At 41.5% G+C, this 23357-nt stretch overlaps 1 protein-coding gene across 2 annotated transcripts in view; it reads left to right on the top strand.

Annotated features, from left to right (window-relative positions):
• The window catches only part of dscama (Down syndrome cell adhesion molecule a), a 112457-nt gene that overhangs the window by 53533 nt on the left and 35567 nt on the right, over positions 1–23357 (top strand). For both annotated transcript variants that reach the window (XM_026181047.2, XM_026181048.2), the window contains exons 4-5: positions 20854–21000; positions 23054–23332. In XM_026181047.2, the coding sequence (XP_026036832.1) occupies positions 20854–21000; positions 23054–23332 (426 nt within the window). The remainder of the gene's footprint in view (positions 1–20853; positions 21001–23053; positions 23333–23357) is intronic.

Raw genomic sequence — 23357 nt, 5'->3', positions numbered from 1 at the left:
ATTAGACCATGAACAGCAGCATGCAAGGCCAAGACGATGGAAAGGAAAAGAGGGGCAGAAAATAAATGAGGGGAGCCTGATTTGGTCTCCACAGCAACATTGATTGATATTCTTCAGGTGGAGCAGCTGTCAAGCGGCCTGGCCACTGCAAGCTAATACTCTGAGGGGGGAGGGAGGAGAAAGAGGAAAGGGAAACACCAAGGAAAAGGGAAGAATTGAAAAGCGAGGACACAGAGGAGACAGTGACAAAGAACAAGATGGGCAGGAGGAGGAGGCTAAATTGAAATTGCTGTATAAAGAGAAGGAGTGTTTTTTTTTTAATTTTTGCTTTTTGCTTTGATTTGAGCCATTGTGAGAATGGCAGAGGCTGCTGTGGGAATTTTATAACAGTCGAGTAGACAAGTGGTCTTGTAAATGGGGGCGTGTCTTCATTCTGTGTCCTGGACATCTGGAGGGAGAGAAAAAAACATGTGGAGTCAGTTTGGTAAAGACTGATCTGACATATCTTACATTAATCATCGGTGTTTTTTCAATTTTGTATTTGATCATCAATCTCTGTTTGTACATATAATCTTGATTGTGGTTAATGCAATACAATCTCAGTGTAGTTCCATGAAGCCCCATTTTTTTCAGTCACTTTCCTGTATTTTATTTTCTGTTGTCCATCCCAGAATTTTAAAGAGAGTAGTTTGAATGAATGATCTCCCTATTTTCCCATGCTTCCATGGTAACAACAATAATACTGCTACTACTAACAAAACTAATTTCAGAATGTAAGAAAATGAAAATAAGATAAATCTAACAAAAGGAAATAAAATGGATAGAATAAGAAATTGAAAAAAATAATAATAAAAAATTGTATTAAAAAGAAAAATAACCATTATTGTATTGTATCTTTATTTATTTCAGACATAATAAAACAAACAACCAAAAAACAAAAAAAACCAATATATACTCGTCTACATGTACTTTCGTTTACGGATACGAATATATGTGTAGATACACACACACACACACGTATTTGTACAGACAAGCAAAAAAGAAATATAATAAAATAAAACACATTCGTCTAACATGAAATAACAATTGTTTGGTCTGAAAAGGAGTAGGAAGAAGTATACACATACTTATTAACTCCTACCCCTGCTCAACATCTTATTAATCCCACATATTTACCTAATTCTCCTCATCACATATTCCACACAATACACAAAAAACTTATATCAACAAGGCTGGCACGATATTTATAATTTCAATACGAGTTGACATATTTATACATACAATGGGTGATTGTTTTTTTCAATATCATATCCTTCCAAAAGTAATTTTCGAAGTGTCTTTATGAACTTGCCAATTCCTGAGCATTGCTGTAATTCTGCAGTAAAGCTATTTATTAAAATCAAATAAAATGAAACATTATTTCTTTTTATTTAATTCTGTTTTATTTAAATGCAGTGTTATATTTCTTATATTTTTACATTTTCATTTGCTGTTATAAAGACCATCAAATGTCTCAGTAATACATTTAACAAATTCAAATCTACATTTTCATTTCATACATTGTCCGATTTATAAAGCTGTGCATACATATGGTGCTATGTCTTTGTATACATGCATACTGTCCCTTTTAGCCACGAGTGGCTGCAGAACCTCCCGTATTTCACCTTTGACATATTAAAAAGAACACTTTGCACCTTAAATTGTTAGACGCACCAATATAGAGTTACAAAGAAGGAACTCAAGAGAAGGAACCAGGACTGAGAGGGCCTATAAATATAGGAGTGAAGTCTGTGAATGGCAGATTTTAAATATTACTGCAGATTGATGAGTTTGTCAGTTGGAGAAATAGGATGGTGGCTCAGTGTGATGAGCTGTTTTGTTTTATGTAAAATTATTTCTCACTGACATAGAAAACTTGCTTTGCACAGAGCTTAAGTGTCTCTGAGGCCTGCACCTTGTTATCACATGTTTATGAATATTTGTGTGGAAAAGTTTCCCACGTGCTTTTTGCTTTTTGTCACCGTTTTTATGATCGGGCCCTCGACTGTTTACATTTCTTTTCAGCTGCCACTCAAACTCTTTAAAATAAATAGAGATAATTATCCATTTAATTGTTGCACAAAAATTATTCGTCCACAGCAGGAATGACGGCGCAGATGTTTACAGTCATCTGTGACTACAGTGGAAAAAGATGCAGCAAAAAAAATAAACAAGGCTAAAGAGACATTTCTGTGGTGAGCTTATTACTGTTAGCAATCAAGCAGCGGCCTGCTTTTTTGCTTTCACCATGTTTTTCAATATTGTGCATGAAAACCCTTCAACATCACACAAGGGTCTGCTAGAACACTAGACCCAAACAAATCTAGAAACGAGTAGAAGATCCAGACCTGCAGGCAGATCGTCGTCTGCCAGCACGACTGGCTTCTCACCAACGTCTCTGCAAAGGTTTCAGAAGGTGCCGAAGCAACAGTTCAATTACAAGTTTGTTTCAATGAGACCTACTTTCATTTATTAGTCCAGCTGGATATTTGCAGCCAGGTTGTGCTGCACATTTAGAGGAAACTGTGCAACCACACACACGTGTGTATTTGCTCACAAAGATGCGACGCACTACATGGAGCTGTTTTTGAAGCATAATTCAGATAGCAATGGGTGTTGGATTAAAGCTGTGAAAAGATTTGTCAGCAGGATTATGCAAAAAGTAAAACTAGAATACTGCATGCACATCACAGCTCACACATTGTGGCGCTCCAGTTTCACCCATTTACTGCACTGTGGAAAATACCCTTTACTTGTGCTCAGCATCGCACAGTAACACACATAGCAGCGCCATCTGAAAATACACAATACTAGTCACATTCTCATAGACGTAGTGACCGGCTGAACATAAACTCTGCCTTGCAGTGATCAAACAGTCATGTTTAAAAAAAAAATCTCATGATGCATTTATTTAAACTGTGTTTGTGTCAGAAAAAAACATTTTTTTATGTGAAACTGGTCAAAATTTATATATTTAAATACTGTAAAGGGAATTCAGACCAAAATTTAGTTTCACTTTATGTTAAAATGTATTAACAGGACTGAACATGTGAAGCAAAGTTTTCTCACTGCAACAACAGTGAAAGGAAAGAGATGTTTACAAAACCAACTATAAGAACAGGATCACACAAAAAAAGTCGAACAAAAAAAAGAAAAGAACCAAGTTCTTTATCAACATTTAAAGATTTTGACCTCTACATAGCTCACTGATGACCTTGGAATAAAGTGATGTAACAGTACAGATTTGCATATTGCAGAGATGAATCGATTGAACCAGACTGAGATGGTCCGCAGGCCGATTATGGCCCTCAGGGCTTCCGTTCCCCAAGTATGTAGAATATAACATTATAATACTGCCTGCACACACGTATAATTATAATTATAATTATATTTTAGCTAATTTTAACTCTTATTGATTAATATGATAAATCTAAGCTCTGAACTGGACTGTTCTGTTAAATGAATAGTTTACTTTTTAAACTTTTAAGTTTTTGCACAAATACAGAAGGTTCGATAATATTTGAGCAAAGTACAATTGTGGGTTTGCCGTATTTTCTTAAGTGAAGCAATGTCTCACTATTCCTCACTATAACTCCATGCTGAAGACTCGCTGTTTTAGTTTACACTGAGGATCATTTCCAATATATTTTCATTCGTTTTTTACATTTATTTAGTTAAATAAATAAGGTAAAAATTCACTGATCGGAATAATGAGATTTGATTCAGGACAACAAGCCGATTTGCCTAAGAGATTTGTAAAATTATCTTGCTCCAGTGGCTGACTCAGGCCCTAATTTTAATACTAATCATTTTCAGGCTAAAACCCCCAGTAAACGTCATGTCAGGACGTAGTTTGTGCAAAGTTATGGATGGAAGCTGTAGCTCCAGGCTGTGATCAGACAGGGTGACTCATTAGGGAGTAGAAGTCTTTTCATTTCTTTCTGTATAATCACTGTAATGTAGATTTCAGCTTTTTCATTTATAGACTTTTATAACCTCAGCTCGCCAGAATGATTTCAACTTGTCAGGATTTCATTTTTTGAGATTTTAGACTAGTTCTATTAGTAATTAAAATACTTTGAGCCATTATTGGAGTAATTCTGTCATCTTACACGGAGCAGAGGAAGACGTTTTATGTGTCAGTGATTAAACTACTTCAGGTGTTTCATTTTAAGAGACTGCATTTCTTCCTAATATCCCCCTTCGCTGAGCTTGTGCACAGCCATAATTTTCATTCATGGATCGCCATCTCTGTTCAGCACCTTGGAGAGCTCCACTCGACATGCTTATCTGAATGTTTATTGGAATCTGGTTTATCCAAAATCGTGAGCACTATAACACAGATATTTACTTAACAACTGGTAGCCATATTTTTATTCTTTTATTTTTCCATTTAGCTTTTAATCCAAATGTTTTTTATTTAAAGTTTTTAATTGGTCTTTTGAGCATCAGTGATCCAAATGTGGTTACTTTTTGTTACTTGAAAAAAATAAAATAAAAAGACAAACAACAGACTTTATGAGATTCTAAACGTAAAATATGCTGCAATAATATGTAGGTCAGTCAGCAGCATTCATCATCCCTGTCTACAAACAGTGGGGCCAAGGCCCCCTGCATATAGGATTACTTTACAATTAAAGATTCTTAAAATAATTCTTAACATATTATTATATATATATATCGATACCCAACATCCACAATGACGGCGAAACAACTAGTAGCTCAGTGTTCCAACATTCGAAAGAAGGGACTGCTCTCACAGCTAGAGATTGACGAGGTACAACACAAATGCTACGGCAAGGAGGAGTCAGGACGCCAGGTCAGGGGGGAGATATCATCACCCCCACCCGAGATTGGGTACATAGCCCCAAGTGCGATAGGAGAAGGATCGTTGAGTGCGAGAGGAACTGACCTGAAAAATAGGATCATGGCCAAGCTTGAAACCTGGATCCCCCGTAGCCGGTTACCAAGATTACGTGAAGTACCCTCAGAAGGTCTGCTAGATGATGTTAATGCAGCACTACGGGCAATACCTACAACCACGATTACCGACACTAACAAGGTGATCTACAATACGGCAGCAGTGATCAGTGAGATGCTTGGCTACAAGTTGAACAGCGACAAGGGGCAGTACCCTCCATGGAGAAGGAGGCTAGAGGGCAAGATCAAAGTAGCACGGAGGGAGGTTAGCCAACTAACGGAGTTGCAGAAAGCTGCGACAAATAAGGTGCCTAAGAAATACAGCAAGCTGTCCATACCTGAGGCCTTGGAAACTGCCAAGCAAAGACTCACAGCCTTGGCCAGCCGCTTGAGGAGGTACACCAGAGAGATAGAAGGCAGGAGAATAAACCAGCTGTTCTCCACAGAACCAGCAAAGGTGTACTCTCAGTGGCAAGGGAACAATAAGAGAACAGCACCACCAAGGCTGGAGACGGAGCAATACTGGAAGAGCATATGGGAGAAGGATGCAACCCATAACGGCAATGCTCAGTGGCTAGAGGATCTGAGGGCAGACCACAGCGACCTCCCTGAACAGGGTCCAGTAACCATCACAGTGGCAGATATCCAAGAAAGGGCCTCCAGTATGAAGAGTTGGACAGCACCAGGCCCAGACATGGTTCACGCCTACTGGCTGAAGAAGCTGACTGCACTCCACGAGCGTCTGGCAGCACAAATGAACCAGCTGCTAGTTAACGAGAGACACCCGGAATGGCTAACTGAAGGCCGGACGGTCCTGATCCCCAAGGAACTCAATGGGGATGTGGCGTACAACACTAGAGGCCAACTCCAAGCCCATAGCACAAGTCACCATCAAGTGCGGGATCTACCAATGACCACTGCTGTTCTGCATAGGCCTGAACCTCCTCAATGAGATCATTAACAAGACTGGCTACGGATACCGACTACGGAACGGAGCAGTTGTCAGCCACCTCCTGTACATGGATGACATCAAGCTGTATGCCAAGAGTGAACGAGACATCGATTCACTGATCCACACTACCAGGCTATACAGCAATGACATTGGAATGTCGTTCGGACTGGAGAAGTGTAGTCGGATGGTAACAAAGAGAGGGAAGGTAGTCAGAACTGAGGGGATTGAACTACCAGAAGGCAACATTGCAGACATAGAGGACAGTTACAAGTACTTGGGGATCCCGCAGGCGAATGGGAACCATGAAGAGGCCGCTAGAAAAGCTGCAACCACCAAGTACCTGCAGAGGGTCAGGCATGTCCTGAGGAGTCAGCTGAATGGTAAGAACAAGATCCGGGCCATCAACACGTACGCCCTGCCCGTGATCAGGTACCCTGCTGGGGTAATAGGCTGGCCAAAGGAGGAGATAGAAGCCACTGACATAAAGACAAGAAAGCTCCTTACCATGCATGGAGGGTTTCACCCCAAATCCAGCACCCTGAGGCTGTACGCTAAGCGGAAGGAAGGGGGCCGGGGACTGGTGAGTGTCAGCACCACAGTCCAGGATGAGACAACGAACATCCAAGAATACATTGGGAAGATGGCCCCAACTGACCGAGTGCTCAGTGAATACCTCAGGCAGCAGAAACCCAAGAAAGAGGAGGGAGACGAGGAACCATCATGGAAGGACAGGCCCCTGCACGGTATGTACCACCGGCAGATAGTGGCTGATATCCAGAAATCCTACCAGTGGCTGGACAAAGCTGGACTGAAAGACAGCACAGAGGCACTAATCATGGCAGCACAAGAACAAGCTCTGAGCACAAGATCCATAGAGGCTGGGGTCTATCACACCAGACAAGACCCCAGGTGCAGGCTGTGTAAAGATGCCCCAGAGACAATCCAGCACATAACAGCAGGGTGCAAGATGCTAGCAGGCAAGGCATACATGGAACGCCATAACCAAGTGGCCGGCATAGTGTACAGGAACATCTGTGCCGAGTATAACCTGGAAGTCCCGAGGTCAAAATGGGAGACGCCCCCAAGGGTGGTGGAGAATGACCGAGCTAAGATCCTGTGGGACTTCCAGATACAGACGGACAAAATGGTGGTGGCTAACCAACCGGACATAGTGGTGGTAGACAAACAGAAGAAGACGGCCGTAGTGATCGATGTAGCGGTTCCGAATGACAGCAATATCAGGAAGAAGGAACACGAGAAGCTGGAGAAATACCACGGGCTCAGAGAAGAGCTCGAGAGGATGTGGAGGGTGAAGGTAACGGTGGTCCCCGTGGTAATCGGAGCACTAGGTGCGGTGACTCCCAAGCCAGGCGAGTGGCTCCAGCAGATCCCGGGAACAACATCGGAGATCTCTGTCCAGAAGAGCGCAGTCCTGGGAACAGCTAAGATACTGCGCAGGACCCTCAAGCTCCCAGGCCTCTGGTAGAGGACCCGAGCTTGAAGGATAAACCGCCCGCAGGGGCATGCTGGGTGTTATATATATATATATATTTATATATATATATATATATGCACATAACACATAACCTGGAAGTCCCGAGGTCAAAATGGGAGATGCCCCCAAGGGTGGTGGAGAATGACCGAGCTAAGATCCTGTGGGACTTCCAGATACAGACGGACAAAATGGTGGTGGCTAACCAACCGGACATAGTGGTGGAGGACAAACAGAAGAAGACGGCCGTAGTGATCGATGTAGCGGTTCCGAATGACAGCAACATCAGGAAGAAGGAACACGAGAAGCTGGAGAAATACCAAGGGCCCAGAGAAGAGCTCGAGAGGATGTGGAGGGTGAAGGTAACGGTGGTCCCCGTGGTAATCGGAGCACTAGGGGCGGTGACTCCCAAGCTAGGCGAGTGGCTCCAGCAGATCCCGGGAACAACATCGGAGATCTCTGTCCAGAAGAGCGCAGTCCTGGGAACAGCTAAGATACTGCGCAGGACCCTCAAGCTCCCAGGCCTCTGGTAGAGGACCCGAGCTTGAAGGATAAACCGCCCGCAGGGGCGTGCTGGGTGTTTTTTTATTTATATATATATATATATACATATATTAGGGGTGCAACGATACACAAAATTCACGGTTCGGTTCGGTTCGATACTTTGGTGTCACGGTTCGATATTTTTTCGATACAAAATAAATGTTCATGCCTTTTTAATTTGTCATTTATTAAGATTATAAATATATATTTTAACTCAAAAGTACAGTTTTTTAATTTAACCCTAACCCTTGTGGGTGTTTTTTATTTTGACACCGAATGCGCACCTGCGGACCACTTATGTGCAGCCCTGGTTATTTAGCTCATCATATCGCAGCCACAGAAATTCTTTTGTCCATGAAACCATAAAGCTGCACTTTCTTTTTGCCTTATAGTCTGATTTGTCATAACTTCTCCGTTTTGTGGTAAGCTTTTCTTTGGCTGTCACTTCTTCACCCTGACCTGTCTTATTTGGCTCAGCAGAACTGAAATGCTTTTACATGCACTCACATAAGCTCAGCGATTCTCTGCGCGATCAACCTCTCACATGTTTAAGCTTGCTGCGGGAGATTTCACTTGTCATGTTTGCATAGTAAGCTAACGATTAATAAGACGATGTCAGAGGAATTGGTGCACAAATTATCATCACTCACAGATCAGTGCTGTCGCTTTTCTATACACAGTTCGCACGATTGCAAAGTGAAAGCAAATTCAAACGCGATTTCAATATGTCACATATTGACAGTGGCTCACCGATGCCAATGACATAATTACCCAGCTACATTTCTGAAAGAATGCAAAAGCATTGACATATATTTTTTCTTCCTACAATAGCCCGACGGGCAGGGAAGAGATAGATTTTGGTAGCCTGACTGAAAAAAATCGCTAGCCCCGGGACGTCGGGCTAGCGATATCGCAAGCCCTGTATCTGATTGAGGAATCACTCATCTTTGGAAAAGAGAGTTTATTACAGAGAAATGTCTCTTTCCAAAATAAAAGCTATACTATCCGCTTCTTCTGGGCTATATTCTCAGCAGCATATTAAACATATAAGGAGAATCATGTGCTAACAGCTGTCTAAATGACTCGGCTAAAGTTAGTAGCATGCTTGCTTGTTTTTTTTCTGCTTCCACTTGTCTTTGCACTAGGATGATGTCGGCGTAAATGTGCAGTCATATTCGTTGTGTTCCCACTAGTGCTTTCAGGTTAATCTCGTTGAAATGACGTTAACGCCACAACACGGCAAATCTCCATTAACGAGCTACCGCCGATCGCCCCGTGCATGGGGCTAGACGGCCAACACGTTAACGAGCTAACTGCGCTAACACACTAGTTCCCACCCATGTAATTGAGCATTGCGTGGCACATCCAACATACTGTTTTACTTTAGTCCATGACGCGCTTACCTTCAGGGTCATACGTCACATGAAGACCAAAATAATTCCAAACGCCAGATCTGAATGAGGGTGGGGGAGGTCCATGTTGCAAGGAGAGCTTAACTTCTGTCTCGCTAGCTTGCCCTGCGCTCTTCCTTCTGACGATGCTGTCTGTGTTGAGCGCTCAGTGGATCTGCGCTCGACAGTGCAGCCTAGGCGGAGTAGTCGAACGCAGATTCACTGAGCGCTCAACACAGACAGCATCGTCAGAAGGAAAGTTGATAAAATAAATTACAAATTTTGTATTGTTCGATACATATGCGTACCGAACCGAAAGCACTGTATCGAATGGTTCAATATCGATACGAATATCGTTGCACCCCTAAGATATATATATATATATATATATATATATATATATATATATATATATATATATATATATATATATATATATATATATATATATATATACATATATACATATATATATATATAGACATATTTTTTTCCCAAATTCAATTTTGTAGCCTGAAGGATTTGTTTTATCATTATTTCCTCCATTGAATTTATCTTTTATTAAGTTACGTTACTACTGTTTGATACTGGTGAGTATTTTTTACAGTGAACTGGACAAAGGGTAAACTGCTAAAACTTTTTTTCCTGCATCTCCAAAAAGTTGATTCTGTTCATGTGGACGTATTGTGTGTGTTTTGTGGGAGGAACGTTTCGTCACTCATCCAAGTGATGAACAGAATCAACTTATTGGAGATTTACTTTGAGAATGCATCAAGACGTTTTTTTCCTGCACATACTTTGATCATTCCAAAAGTGCTTTTCTCCTTCAGAGTTGGAAAAGAAGGGAAACATCTGTGTTTCTCCCAAACCATACATTTTGTCTTGCCATAACATCCTCGCACTCTCCCACTCCTCTCTTCCACCTTTATCTCTGTCCCATCACTCGCTCTTCCCTCCTCCTCGGTGTGGTTCCTGAATATTTAATAAGCCTGAATTACTGAGGCTCTCAACTGTAATGACGGGAAAATCAGACAATTAAAGCAGAAGGGCACCGGCTTTAAATCTCACCTCCCCCAGAGGATCCAGAGATTATTTAAAGTGGCACACTGTTTGATTATCTAATCCTCCTCTTGCCCCTTCTGCTTTACTCACAGAGCAGCATCGCCTGCTCCACTTGCCACCGCAAATTACCATGAAACACCACGCCGGGCTGTATTTAAGTTCTTTTTCCATGAACGGGAATATTGTGCCACATGGTCTCAGGGGAATGGCACCGTGGGAGTAACTCTTTTAGCAACTGAGGTTATCACAGTTTAGCAAGGGCTTCAAGGATTGTCTTGTTCACACTTAGGAAATGTAATTAATAACCACGCTAAGAATGCACATTTGCATGGAAACCACATTATTTACGTCATGCTGTAAACAAATAAGCGTGTGTAAGTGGGAGTGAACATTTCTGTTCCCCAGGTGTTGCAAAGATATTTCAAGCTCTTCCTCTTTCCCCCCTTTTATCCAAGGCTTTCATCAAACATGAGTAAAAGAAAAATAAAGGCATGACATTGTGTGGGACCCACCAAGAAAACCCTTCTTTTTTTAACTTTGCTCTCAGAACAAAGCCTGTCTTGGTGGTGTTTGGCGCTAAGTAGAATTGTTGTCAGCTTGACTTATTATCCAGACAAAGTGACGGATTGTGATGAGTAGATAGTAATAGCTTCTTTAATGCCTGCCAGTGCCACCCACACACACACACACACACACACACACACACACACACACACACACACACACACACACACACACAGATGAATATTCATGATTATACAGCTGAGGCTCAACACTGGCTCATTTAGCGCTGGCCAGAGAGAGGCCAATGATAGCATTGTAAACACACAACCATCAGAGGTTTAATAGCTCAACTCCAGTACTGGCTAATTGCACTGTACACACAGCCACACACACAGAGGCAGGCACAGATTTGAAAGCTATTGTGATGAGATTTCCCTCTTCAGTTTTGATTCAACAGACAAACATTTGTTTGATGGGGAGAAAAAAAAAGAAGAAAAAAAACATACTCACGCAGCTGCCTCAAAACAGTCTGATGGAGAAAAGAGACATCCAGTCATAGTACGTCAGTGTCTGCCAAATAAGTCCTGTACAAACACACTCCATTCTTCCACTGCGCTTTGTTTGGTTCTGTTTAGATCTGGGGAGATAGAGTTTCATTGGACTGTCTATACAACCGTACAGCCAGTTGAGCCGAATATAGGCACAGTGGAGCATAATGGGCAACACAATAGCTTCCACTGTTGCTCTCGTATTAGGTTGACATGATGGTTTCCCACGTGCGTCTGCTGTGTTATATTTCAGAAACATTTAATATATTCACCTTAACTTAGATGTGAAATAGTTTCCCAGCAAACAGTCAGTAGTGTAAACTACTTACTGTCATACAAGTGAACAAACACTTTTGTGGCATTTTGTTCCGCAGGGAGTTTGGATGCCTTGTAAGTCTGGAGACAGACAGCATCCAGAATCTCTGCATTTTAACTGAGAAATGTGGGGCAACAATGAGGCTGAGCACCTCAGGGTTTAAGCTCGCCTGCTACCTCCTGATCTGAGTGTCGTTCAGTGCCTATTTGCATCCAGTTTTAATAGCAGTTTATTCAGTCAAGCAGAAGATGACATCTTTTTCTTTGGCTGACATATGAGGCTGTTAGCCTGAGGCTACTGTGTGTCTAGTTAATGAGCAGAGGGATCCTGCTGATGATTAGGACCGGCAATAAATAAGCTCAGCCCCCCACTCTGACTCTACTTTGTAGTGGGAAGATCTGGCCTAGAACAGGATAGGCTGCTTTAAGTTTTTGATCAAGGTGGGATGAGAAATGAGAAAATGTGTTTATTTTGTGTATATATAATTACAACGCCCAAATTGTAATTATATATATGTAATTATAGATTTATTTCTTATACTAGCAAGAAAAGAAGAAGAAAAAACATTTTTTTCCCTTTTATATGTGTGTGTAGGTTAAAGCAGCTACTCCAGAAAATGAAAACATACGTATTTCTAATTTAAATTTTCAGGTTGAATTTTCCGAGTGAAGACTGCTGATCTTCATTTTTATACACGTGTATTTAGCCAAGGCCAAAGAATCCATCTGCTTTCTCAAAGTTATACAGCTACAGTTATACAAGTCTAAGAAAGCGCAGTCTATAGCATGTTTTGTGAGCATGTCATTTTTAGATACACGGTGTACCGAAATACAGAGTGGTTGCATTTACTCGAACTGTTAGTCTAAAAAGTCATTCTCAGTACTGAAGTTATATATATATATATATATATATATATATATATATATATATATACACACATATATATATACATATACATATAGATGTCTTAAATTTTTCAGTTGCCCAATAACACAAAGAAAAATATACATTTCTCAAATTTAATAAACTGTAACTACAGAAAGATGTTGACCTGAGAAACCTTCCTTCCTAATAATGATTTTCTATTTATCTTAATTAAATAGCGACTTTAAATTATTTAAGAATTGTTAAAGCCTGTGTGTGCAGCCATGAAGTCAAAATACTAGCTACTAGTGTTCTAAATGTTACAATGTTACAATGTTCTACATGCATTTTTTGCTGTTGATGCAAGGCCAAGTCAGTGTTAGAGGTGGTACTTCTAAGTGTACAGTATTTCCTCAGAGAAGAGCTAAAAATATTCAGGATCTGAACCAAGTTATGTTATTTATCACTGCATGCACTGACACAAGTAGGAAGACACAAGTCTATCTTATTTATCTAGCCTGAAATCACAAATCCCAGCTCCATGTTCAGAAAAATAAAGAAATAAAAAGAAGATATCAGAGAAAAGAGTACACAGGACAGCCAGACCTTCAAAAGAGGGAGGTAGTATTAGTAAACAGAAGAACTGTGTATGCATTTTGATCCAGTACTGAAAGATTGGTCGGGACAGTATATGTGCATGATTGTACATCTCCACCATTTACAGTATTGGGAATAGTGCTTGCTAAGCGAATGGTGGTCAGCATGTTGCCATGGTAACCACAGCAGCTGTCAGTGTGTGCCTCCTGCAAGAATGACAGATGACTTTTATTAGAGGGGCTGTAAATTGGTGGGGTCCCCCCACTCCATAGAGATGCACATCCCAGCCTGATCATTTTGGAGTCATTCTGCCAATAACAGTGACCAGGCCTAATTACAACACAGGCCCTCCTGGGCTCATCATACACTCATTATTACAGACTACACTGGCAGTCCTGGCAGCAGTCACTGTGTGACATTCTCATGGTGGGAAACAATAAGGCACAACATATGGTGGGATTATCACCACAGTTACATGTTATTAAAAGACAAGTGTTTTTTATTTAAAAGTAATTATAGTTTAAAGGGGCCTTTGTGATGATTCACATACATCAACACAACATTGTTTTTGTGAAAATTGTAGTTTTGTTAAACAGAGGGTGCATGCACGCCACGCCATAGTTTTTCTATGGAAAATGCAAATCTGCAGTCACCATTGCAGTGGTGATATTCTCTCAAACGCAGAGTCAGTCTTGTGTCTGCTTTTGTTTCATTTCAGTCCTCCACACTTCCAAATGTTGCATCCTAACTGGAAGAGTTTGTTCACCCTGGGTTAGTCTTCGGCTGTGTAACAAGCCTGGCTTATCTTTTTATTTATTTATTTTAAATCAGGCTGTGTGACTTTGAGTGGCCAAGGTTACGGTGACACTGTAGGGCTCAGCTGTCTCCGGAGACCACATTCCACTCACTAATACACTCCAAGACAGTTGCCCACTGGGGACACTGCCAGCAGAGTGATGAGGAAGCAATTTTTATCTGCATTGTTTAGCTGACTTGGTTGCTTTCCCATCAGTGGTGTTCAGGCTGTGGGTGTTGATCAGGACAGATGACTCAGAGTTCTTCAGAGGAGTCAAAGGAGCACAGGTTGAGATTTTCAAGGTCATGGAGAAAGAAAATGAACCTATATTTTTCTGTTAAAAAAAGTTGTAGTGCAGCTTCATTTAATATCTTTTTATTCCATTTATTTTTACAGATTTGCAAAATCTGGTCTACAACTATATAAACAGATGTCATAAAGTCCCTGCTAGCTTTATATTTGCACTCATTTTTAGTGTCACAGTAGCTTCACATTACTATCCCACTACCTGTTTTTAGAGCAGTATATTTGATCAGAGAAAGGCTCGGTAAGAAACAGAGAAAAGAGGCCGGGGTTCCTGCGGAGATCTGTCAGACAGACAACGCTGCCACTTTTTTGATAATTGCTCTGCCTAACCATGATCTGAATTAGCATATGAAAGTTTTCTTCTTCACTGGAAGCACATAGCTGTAAGCTAATTTGTAAGACATTTTAGATGACAGGGAGTGGTTGTATCCCAGAAGTGCGCTTTCCCCCTTGATCTTTTATTTTGTCTCTCTCTCTCTCTCTCTCTAATTTTCCCCAGTCATGTCTTAATTATATAATATTGAACTGGAGGCAGCTAGGTGGCTAACAGGTGCAGTCACAGAGCAGAGTGCAGGTCTGGCAGGAGCTGAAGCAGAAACTGGCATTTTGATAAGGCCGTGTAACAAAACTTTAGTTGGATAATCAGGTGGTTGAAGGAATAGTTTGAAGGTCTCCTTAATCCCACTGATAGGCCTTGTGTAGGCAAAGCAGAGTCTGTGAAGGATGGGTAACTCAGTCATTACTATCATTAAGGTCACTGAGCAGCTCCTTGGTGGATGGGATGCACTCTTAGTTCCCGTCTTTGGTGGCACACTTCTGCAACGTCGTATGGAGACCATGGAAGGTGCCTCTGGATTGGCAGACTGTGGTTGTGATTCCCATCTTTAAGGAGGCGAACCAGAGGGTGCGCTCTAATTATAGGGGAGTCACACTACTCAGGAGAGTCTGTCCATTAGCCGAACCTTGGATTCTGAAGGAACGATGCTGTTTTCATCCTGGTCGTGGAATACATGGGAATTTACTCAACCAGTCTATTTTTGCTTTATGGACTTTTAGAAGGCATTTAACCATGTTGCTCAGGAGATCCTGCAAGAAGTGCTTTGGGAGCAGAGCATGGGGTATCTGCTCCTTTGCTATGGGCCATTCGGTCCTTGTACATTCCCAGTGATAGCTAATCAAGTCCAGTGAGAGCTGGCGTTATACAGAGCAATAAGTCGGGCTTGTTCCGGGTTGGTGTTGGACTACACCAAGGCTCCCTTTGTCACCAAATGTGTTTAGAATTGTATGCACAGAATTTCAGGTGTAGCTCAGTGCTGTAAGAATCTCATCTCTGCTCTTTGCAGATGATGTGGCTCTATTGCCTTACTCAGGTGGTGACCTTGAGCTCACACTTGAGCAGTGTGCAGCTGACTGTGAACCAGCAGGAATTAGAATTAGTACTAAAAGTTTGAAGCCATGATTATTAGCTGCAAAGAATTCCCATCATGGTCATGAGTTCTAGGTTGTGGTGAAAGAATGAGACTACCCATGTGAGCAGCAGAAATGAAATATGGATATGCCTTAGTGATAAGGTGAGGAGTTCAGTTGCTATTCCTTCAAAACAAGTCTGCTGAGGCAAATCGGACAAGGGCGCTTCCTGGGTGAGAGCGAGGCATGTTCTAGTGGAAAGCATGGCATGCTGGAGAAATTGCATCTCCCAGCTGCCCTGTGAACTCCTCAGTGTTTCTCGGATGAGCTGGAGGAGCTGACTGGGGATAGGGAGGTCTGGGCTTCTCTGCTTAGACTACCACTGCGTCGTGACTGCAGATCAGTGGCAGAAAACTGATGGACGGATGGAGGAAATGACTGAAAGAGCCAGGCCAACTCACAGTTTTAAGTGTATGTTTTGGGGTATGTCACTCAGTAGATGTGAATGCTTAGCTATGTCACCATGTGTCATTGTATTCCACCTCATCACAAATCCTTTATTCTTAGTCCCTGGCACACACTAACCTGTGTTCAGCGGTGACATCTCTGGCCCAGGGCAAACTCTCCTTGGTGAAAAGTGTGACACTTGCATTGTAATAGGAATATAATTCTGGCTGTTTCTGTTTTTATGTCCCACAAGCAATTTAAGTTTCATTGATACTGCAAAAGCTACCAGTCTGAGTGAACAAATAGTCTCCTTACAGGCTCACTGTGGCTTATAAGAGGATTGATTGAAGCTAATGAGTCTGCAGCCACAGAAAAGGGCTTGTGTTTGTGCCACTGATGATGCCAAAGCAGCTGAACGGGGTGACGAAGGGAAGAGGAAATGGCTGATATTTGTGGAAGCCACCTGGGGTGAAGTGAAGCCATAGTTTTGGAATATAAACTAATAAACGCAGATGTGGACAGAACAGGAAAGGCTGTCTGCTAGATGGTGTTAGTATGCATTAGACTGAACTCAGAGGAGAAAGGAATAGCGGTGCACCTCCGATCATTATTATTGACCATTCCTCCTTGCAGCTGTACACAGCTTAAACACATTAGGACTCCCTTGCATGTACACATGCATAGAAACATGTATACTCACAAGCACATGCTCATAAAGAGTTTAATATATGCACAAGCCAGTGGGATATGAGATAACTGCAGTATAAGCGAACACTGAAATGGTCTCAGGTTATAAGGACATGCACATATGCTAATAGAGGCCTCCAGCTCTGTGTTGAGCACTATATTCTGTTGTTGAGAGTGAGAACGAGCTAACAAAGAATCGAGAGCACTATCAGTTAACGCACTGACTCTGAAGAGTTCTTGTAATTTAAATAAAATCCAGCCGCCACCACCTTCTGTTTCTTTCCAGTAGTCTAAATATATACCTAATACGCATTAATTTACCTACTGCTGAAAAAATACTAAGAAGTGTTGGAAGATTCAGAATACAGAAATACTACAGTCAGATAGTTTCCATCTGCAATACTTTATATGCAGCACACCTCTTCCATACAAACAGCTGTAAAGTGTGTTTTTTATGGCCACTTCAGAGAGAAACATCACCTGGTGTTTCTAACTCTGTGCTTGCTCCACAGTGCAGGACTCTGTGTAGAATGTGGGGCTGCTGCCCTGTGATTTAATCGGAGACATATCTTGTGACGTTTGTGAGGTTGTGTGATGACTGTACAACAGGCTAAAACAGGCATCCTGTTTCGGTGTTTGAATGTCATAAACGAAGGACTTTCCTTGTAGAACAGTTATCAGCCTCTTGAGTGTACAGGCTGTTGAGTCAGAGTCAGCCAGAGAGAAATGATGTTTCAGGACAGACAGAGAGAAGCTGCATTGAACATCCTGGTCTGATCCATCAGCTGCTGTGTCATTTGACATCTTTGATGTGGACAGATGTTACAGGGACAGAGCAGACTGCCACCTCTGTTTCCTCCAAAATGGAGATGAGCATGTAAAGCTTAATAACAAAAGTTTTCTCTCCAGTTTCCATACTGAGTCCCAAATGTTGAAAACATAAGGTGAGGAAAGCACCCCTTCCTGTTCCTCCGTGTGGATGAATAGAAAGCCAGAGTTGACGAGAGCAACAACAGGATCAGAGTACAAAGCAGAACAGGTGTTACTGAGAACAAATACGAGATAGATCAAGTTAAGATTAAGTTAGATATTGTTGGAGGTGAGTTCCAGATTTGCAGCAACGTTGGGCAAGCTAGAGCAACTTAAATAGTGGCCCCTGTTGGACATTTGGATATCAGCTGAACAATCGGCTGATGTGGGCCAGCACTGAGATCAACTGCACAGGACTTCATGATGTGCATGAATGCTCTACCTCTGTTTCTAAAAGATAGAAAGAGTTTAAGTTTCAAATGTAGCAGTGTAAAAAGATTTATGTTCAAAAGCTTGATAATGATGTACAGTGAAGTGAAAGCTGTGTGGTTTATGTTTGACTAATTAGTGCATTCAGTCAGAATTAGGTGTCAAACTCAATTCTCAGATGAGAAGCTGAAAACACAACAGGGCTGATGTTGCCCATTAAAAATGAAAATGCCACATTAACTTAGTACTATTATCTGTTTTCCTCATCCATCTTTATTCATCTGTCCTACAGAGGAATAATTTCCCTTATAGAACTGTGAGCTGTATGACCCGATGCCTCGCCTGGGTGATGCTGGATATCAGGGATATATCTGCAGGAGAGTCCTGGAGATGTATCAGGCTGCAAGATAATTTTGCAGATGTACTGAAGACAGCACCTAGGGAGTGGTGTGCAGGAGAAACTGACTCCAAATATTTAAGACAGGGCTGGTTGGCACTGCAGTAGCTATCTGTCAGAATAATACATGTATTGTATTTCTAATTGAATACTGTGACATACTATAAGGTTTCACAAGTCCAATGATAATGTCTGGGTAGCAGACAGATGCGTGTATCCTCTCATCTTAACTGATCTTTAATTTATATTCCTTCACTGTAATAGTGACATTTGCAGTGTTTCCAATATGAGGCACACACAGTATAGAGGTATGTGATCTGTTAAATAAGACAGATTGTATTCTGAGAAATTCACAAATAACCCAAAGATAGTTTAAAGACCATAAATGCTCACACAAACCCACGTACATGTGTGTATGTGTCTCTTTCCACGTGCATTTAAAGCATGTGCTCCCCTTTCCTAGCCTTTTGTCATAGTGACAGGCAGTCTGTTCTAATGAAAGCTCCTCTCATTCATAAGGCTGTCAGCTTTTGATGCCAGAAAAGTTGCAGCGGGAAAGAAGGAAAGCAGGAGAGAGGGACTGCAGAAGACTTAGCCTACACCTAATTTTTCCTTTGCTTTCTCTGAATGATTTCATTCCTAAAAAGCAACTGCATTGCAGTTTTAATTTGATGATGTGTCGTGGCTTGTTTCCATGCTTAAGTAACTAAGGACTACACATGCACACACACACATGGATCCAGTGTCTCTCAGTTGTATCACTGGTTGAGTAGCTCAACCACAAGCAAGGCAAAAACTTCTTCAGGATATCGATGCCCTGGTCTCTTTTTTCTATCTAGGTCAACATTTGCTCACAATAGCATCTTGGCCACCCTCCCCTGTGTATTCCCCATTTTCTTTCTCTGTTTTCTCCCCTCTGTACTCACATTCACACCTTTCTTATTGCAACACCTCTGTCTTTGGTACCAATCATTTATTTCTAAATTATGATAAATGTTTTGGGTGTTTTTTGCTTCTACATAAATGTAGGCAGTAGTAGGGACAATGTGTCATTTTCCTAATATTTGCCATAATTTGAGGGTTTTTTTATTTTTATTTCTGAGCCGTTTCAGAGATTGTCTTAAGACCTTCACACCTTTTTCCATCATTTTAGGCACGCTCAATGCAAAGGCCTCTGCCAGCAGGATAAACCTGTCTTAATGTGTCATGACAAGACTAAATGAGAAGATTCAACATCCCATAAAGCATGCATTATTATATCTCTAGCAATACTGCCAGAATCCCCCACCGTACGGCGGCCCTATTTGATGCCCAAACCAGATAGGCTCTTCCATCATCTGTGACATGAAATACCCCGATAGCCACCGGCTACAGAACACATCGCTCCTCAGAAACACTGACTACCTCTCTCTACTTCCATGTGTTCACACAAATTAGCATTACATTAGCATGATATTAGCACATCCGACCTGCACATCCATGCCTTATCAAAGCACTCTGTGATCCCCGGCTCCCCGTGCTTTAGTCTGGATCAGAAAAAAAGAGCGAAAACCTGAGTGAGAAAGAGAGAAAGACAGAGCGTTTCCCCCGAGAGAGAGGGAAGAGAGCGATGAGCTACATGATAACGAGCTGTGTTACACCGCTATACAACACACAGCCTTGTCACTGCGCCTCAGAGCTGATTTAGCTGAGCTAAATGGGCTGCAGCAGATGTTTGGTGACTACAATCACACAGAGCTGCGTTCCTCACTTGACTTGCAAATATTTGCTTAGAGACTTCAATATTGGCTTTTCTTTATTTCATTCTTTTTGAATGTGTAAGGTGGTTATTCCAGCGCATAAAAATGAATACACGCAGCATGCTTTCTCTACTGACACCTATTACTGCTGCGCTGTGTTTGGTACAAAATGTTAACCGTCGCTTGTGATGAAAACCCCGAGGCAACTGATCCTGTACTTTCATGAACAGTTTTTGAGACAGTTAAAAAAACTTATTGACTAAACATAAAAAAAACTGTGGTTTAATTCTATCTAGTGATTTTTCTTGATAAGTATTTTGATTAAAGTCTTGTTGCTGCAAACAGTGAAGCTCAGTTGAGATAATGCGTTCTGAGGAGAGTCTGCACTCTGCCGTCTAGTGAACAAGCAAACCACAGATAGATTTTCCAGAATGTTTAACATCACGCGGACTGACCACAGGCTATACTCACAGGTCACATGAAAGTGACGTGTTTGGTACTAACTGGCCCACATGTAGTTTACTGGTGTTCACTGAAGATGTTGCTTTGCTTTCTTTATATGTAGGTAACGTCACCTAATATGTTTTATTTATCTTTTCATTTCCAGTGCAACGGTTTCTCATCACATCCACGGGAGCCCTGTATATTCTGGATGTGCAAATGGAAGACGGGCTGTACAACTACAGGTGTATGACACGGCATCAGTACACCGGAGAAACCCGACAGAGCAATAGTGCCCGCCTCATTGTGTCAGGTGAGAGGGGGATACCACAATTAGAATGAATAGGAAGTTCTGCAGCTTGATATATATTAGCTTGTATATTAAGCTGCACTTCTGGGTTGAATGGTCACTTGTTTCACGGTGCAAAAAACTACAGAGTTGTATTATGTGCATATATATTGGTTGGTTTCATTGTGAAACGTTAAGATGAGCGTTTTTACCATCTCCGTCTTTGTGTTTGTAGATCAGATTGATTTGGAGTAATCGCACTGAGACACGAAACGATACTGCACGCTCTCTGTCCAGTGACTAGGTTGCTCGTTGTTTTTTGACTCTACCTGTAATATACAAAATGAACATCAGTATGTTTTCAATAAGGCTTGAAAGTAGTGACTCAGTACTAGCAACCGCAAAATTAAACTCTTCACCAGCATGTTTACTGAGGTCATAGGTCATGAAAGTTTTCCTGGATTTGATACAACCAAATGTATTTTTATAAAACGAACACTCGGAAAGCACAACTTCCTGCAGTGTTTTATACCGATGTCAGCATTGTTAATATGGGCATCTTGTGTAGTATATTCATCTTTCTGTATCATTGTGTCATATAAGGTTGTATTGGAAAAAATAATGTTTTAAAGAGGTCAAACAAAGAAAGTGCTAATGTCCCCCAAGGTCTAATATATTGCTTTAATGTTTGAAGATTTTCATGGCCTACCTATGACCTTGAAGCACTACATACTAAAATAGTGTATTTTATTATCTTTACCCATATGACTGGAGCAGAATCGGCTGAAATCTTTGGCTTATTTAAGCTGTAAAAACTTGAGACGTAAAGCATCGTACTGAAGAAATAAAAATGGGGTTTAACAGCTTTCTCTCCCTTTCATATGATTGTTTTGGGGTTTTTTTTTTTTCAAAGTTAACTTTGACTCTGAAGGTCAAAGTCAAATGCTTAGCCAACCCGGGTAATCATGTCCCCTAAGGCCTAGTATATTGTTGTGAAGTTTGAAGACGATTCATAACAAACTGTGGGTAATATGAAGTTTTTGCTGATTTCACTGTTTTTACTGTTACAGTGATGGGAGATACCAAGATACCAATGACAGCTTATACTGTTGATGGTATCTGTCAGACCGTTAGAAAGAAAGAATGCAGGTTTAAGCCCTTTACCCGGCACAGGCTAATTGAAATCATGCCAAAACAACCAACAGTGTGTTTTTCTGCGTTAAACAGATGGCCAAAGAGTCAAATTTACACTACACAGCTGTTTGCATAACAACAACCAACAGCTGATATGCGATGGGATTTTTTTTCCAAGTTTCATATTTAAAGCTTAAGGTAATCAGTGTGTGAGTTTCAATACTGCGGTGTGTTTGATCTGATAAAAGTTTCATAATGGCATTCACATCGGCCCCAGCATATGTCAGTAACAGCAGGTAAACCCTCTAAAAATGTCCCAGTCTGTTGCCTTGATTTCAGTTTAGAATAATATGGTTAATGTGTTGCAAATACCAGCTGGTGATACCACACACTGTTGGATAAAATGACACAAGACAAGTAATCAGACACAAGGACAGGAAGCACCATGACACAGTCAGATAGGGTTTGCTGTTGATTTAGTGTGCCTTCAGAAACACTGACTGCATGTGAGAGGACCATATGGAAATAAATGTGAGCTTGTAAAAAAAAACATGTTGGTCAGTTGAATTAAACGGAGGGCGACAGGATAAAAACCCTTGAACTAAAGAGTGGGTGACAGGCAGTAAAGGCCATGAGAACTCTCCAGTTTGGGGGAGGACTTCAGGATAGAAAAATACCCTCCTTTCCAAAACCATTTAAAGAGTCACTCTGCAGATTTCAGAGTATTGATGCAGTATTTTTAGTTTGTAAGACATTCATTCACAAGATAGGCAGGGTTGTACCATGTTTACTGATGGGGGGGGGGGGGGGGGGGGACTAGAGCCATTACACTAAAATTTAAAAAATCCCATTCTCTTCCTTTGGCTACTCATGAGTTCACGATTAAACACTTTTCCACTTTTAACTCCTTGTGCTGCATTTAACCCTTTTTGAACCCACGCAGATCCGACCAATTCTGCACCCCACATCCTGGATAGCTTTGAGCGCCGTGAGGTGATGGCATCTCATCGAGTGGAGCTCCCTTGCAAGGCCTCTGGTCACCCTGTACCCAAATACCGCTGGCTGAAGGACAACCGCCCGCTGGAGACAGACTCGCGCTTCAAACAGAGTGTGACAGGCCTGCTCATAGAGAGAACCCAGCCCAGTGACACAGGGACGTATGTGTGTGAGGTGTGGAATGGCTACGGCAATGCCGAGGTGGTTGGCAGGCTGCAGGTAAAAGGTCAGTGTCCTTGTGATGGTGCGAA

Source organism: Astatotilapia calliptera, chromosome 10, assembly GCF_964374335.1.
Source record: "Astatotilapia calliptera chromosome 10, fAstCal68.1, whole genome shotgun sequence".
In the NCBI taxonomy this organism is placed as follows: Eukaryota; Metazoa; Chordata; class Actinopteri; order Cichliformes; family Cichlidae; genus Astatotilapia; species Astatotilapia calliptera.
Note: the sequence above shows the minus strand (reverse complement) of the source record. Positions and strands in the feature narration are given on the sequence as shown.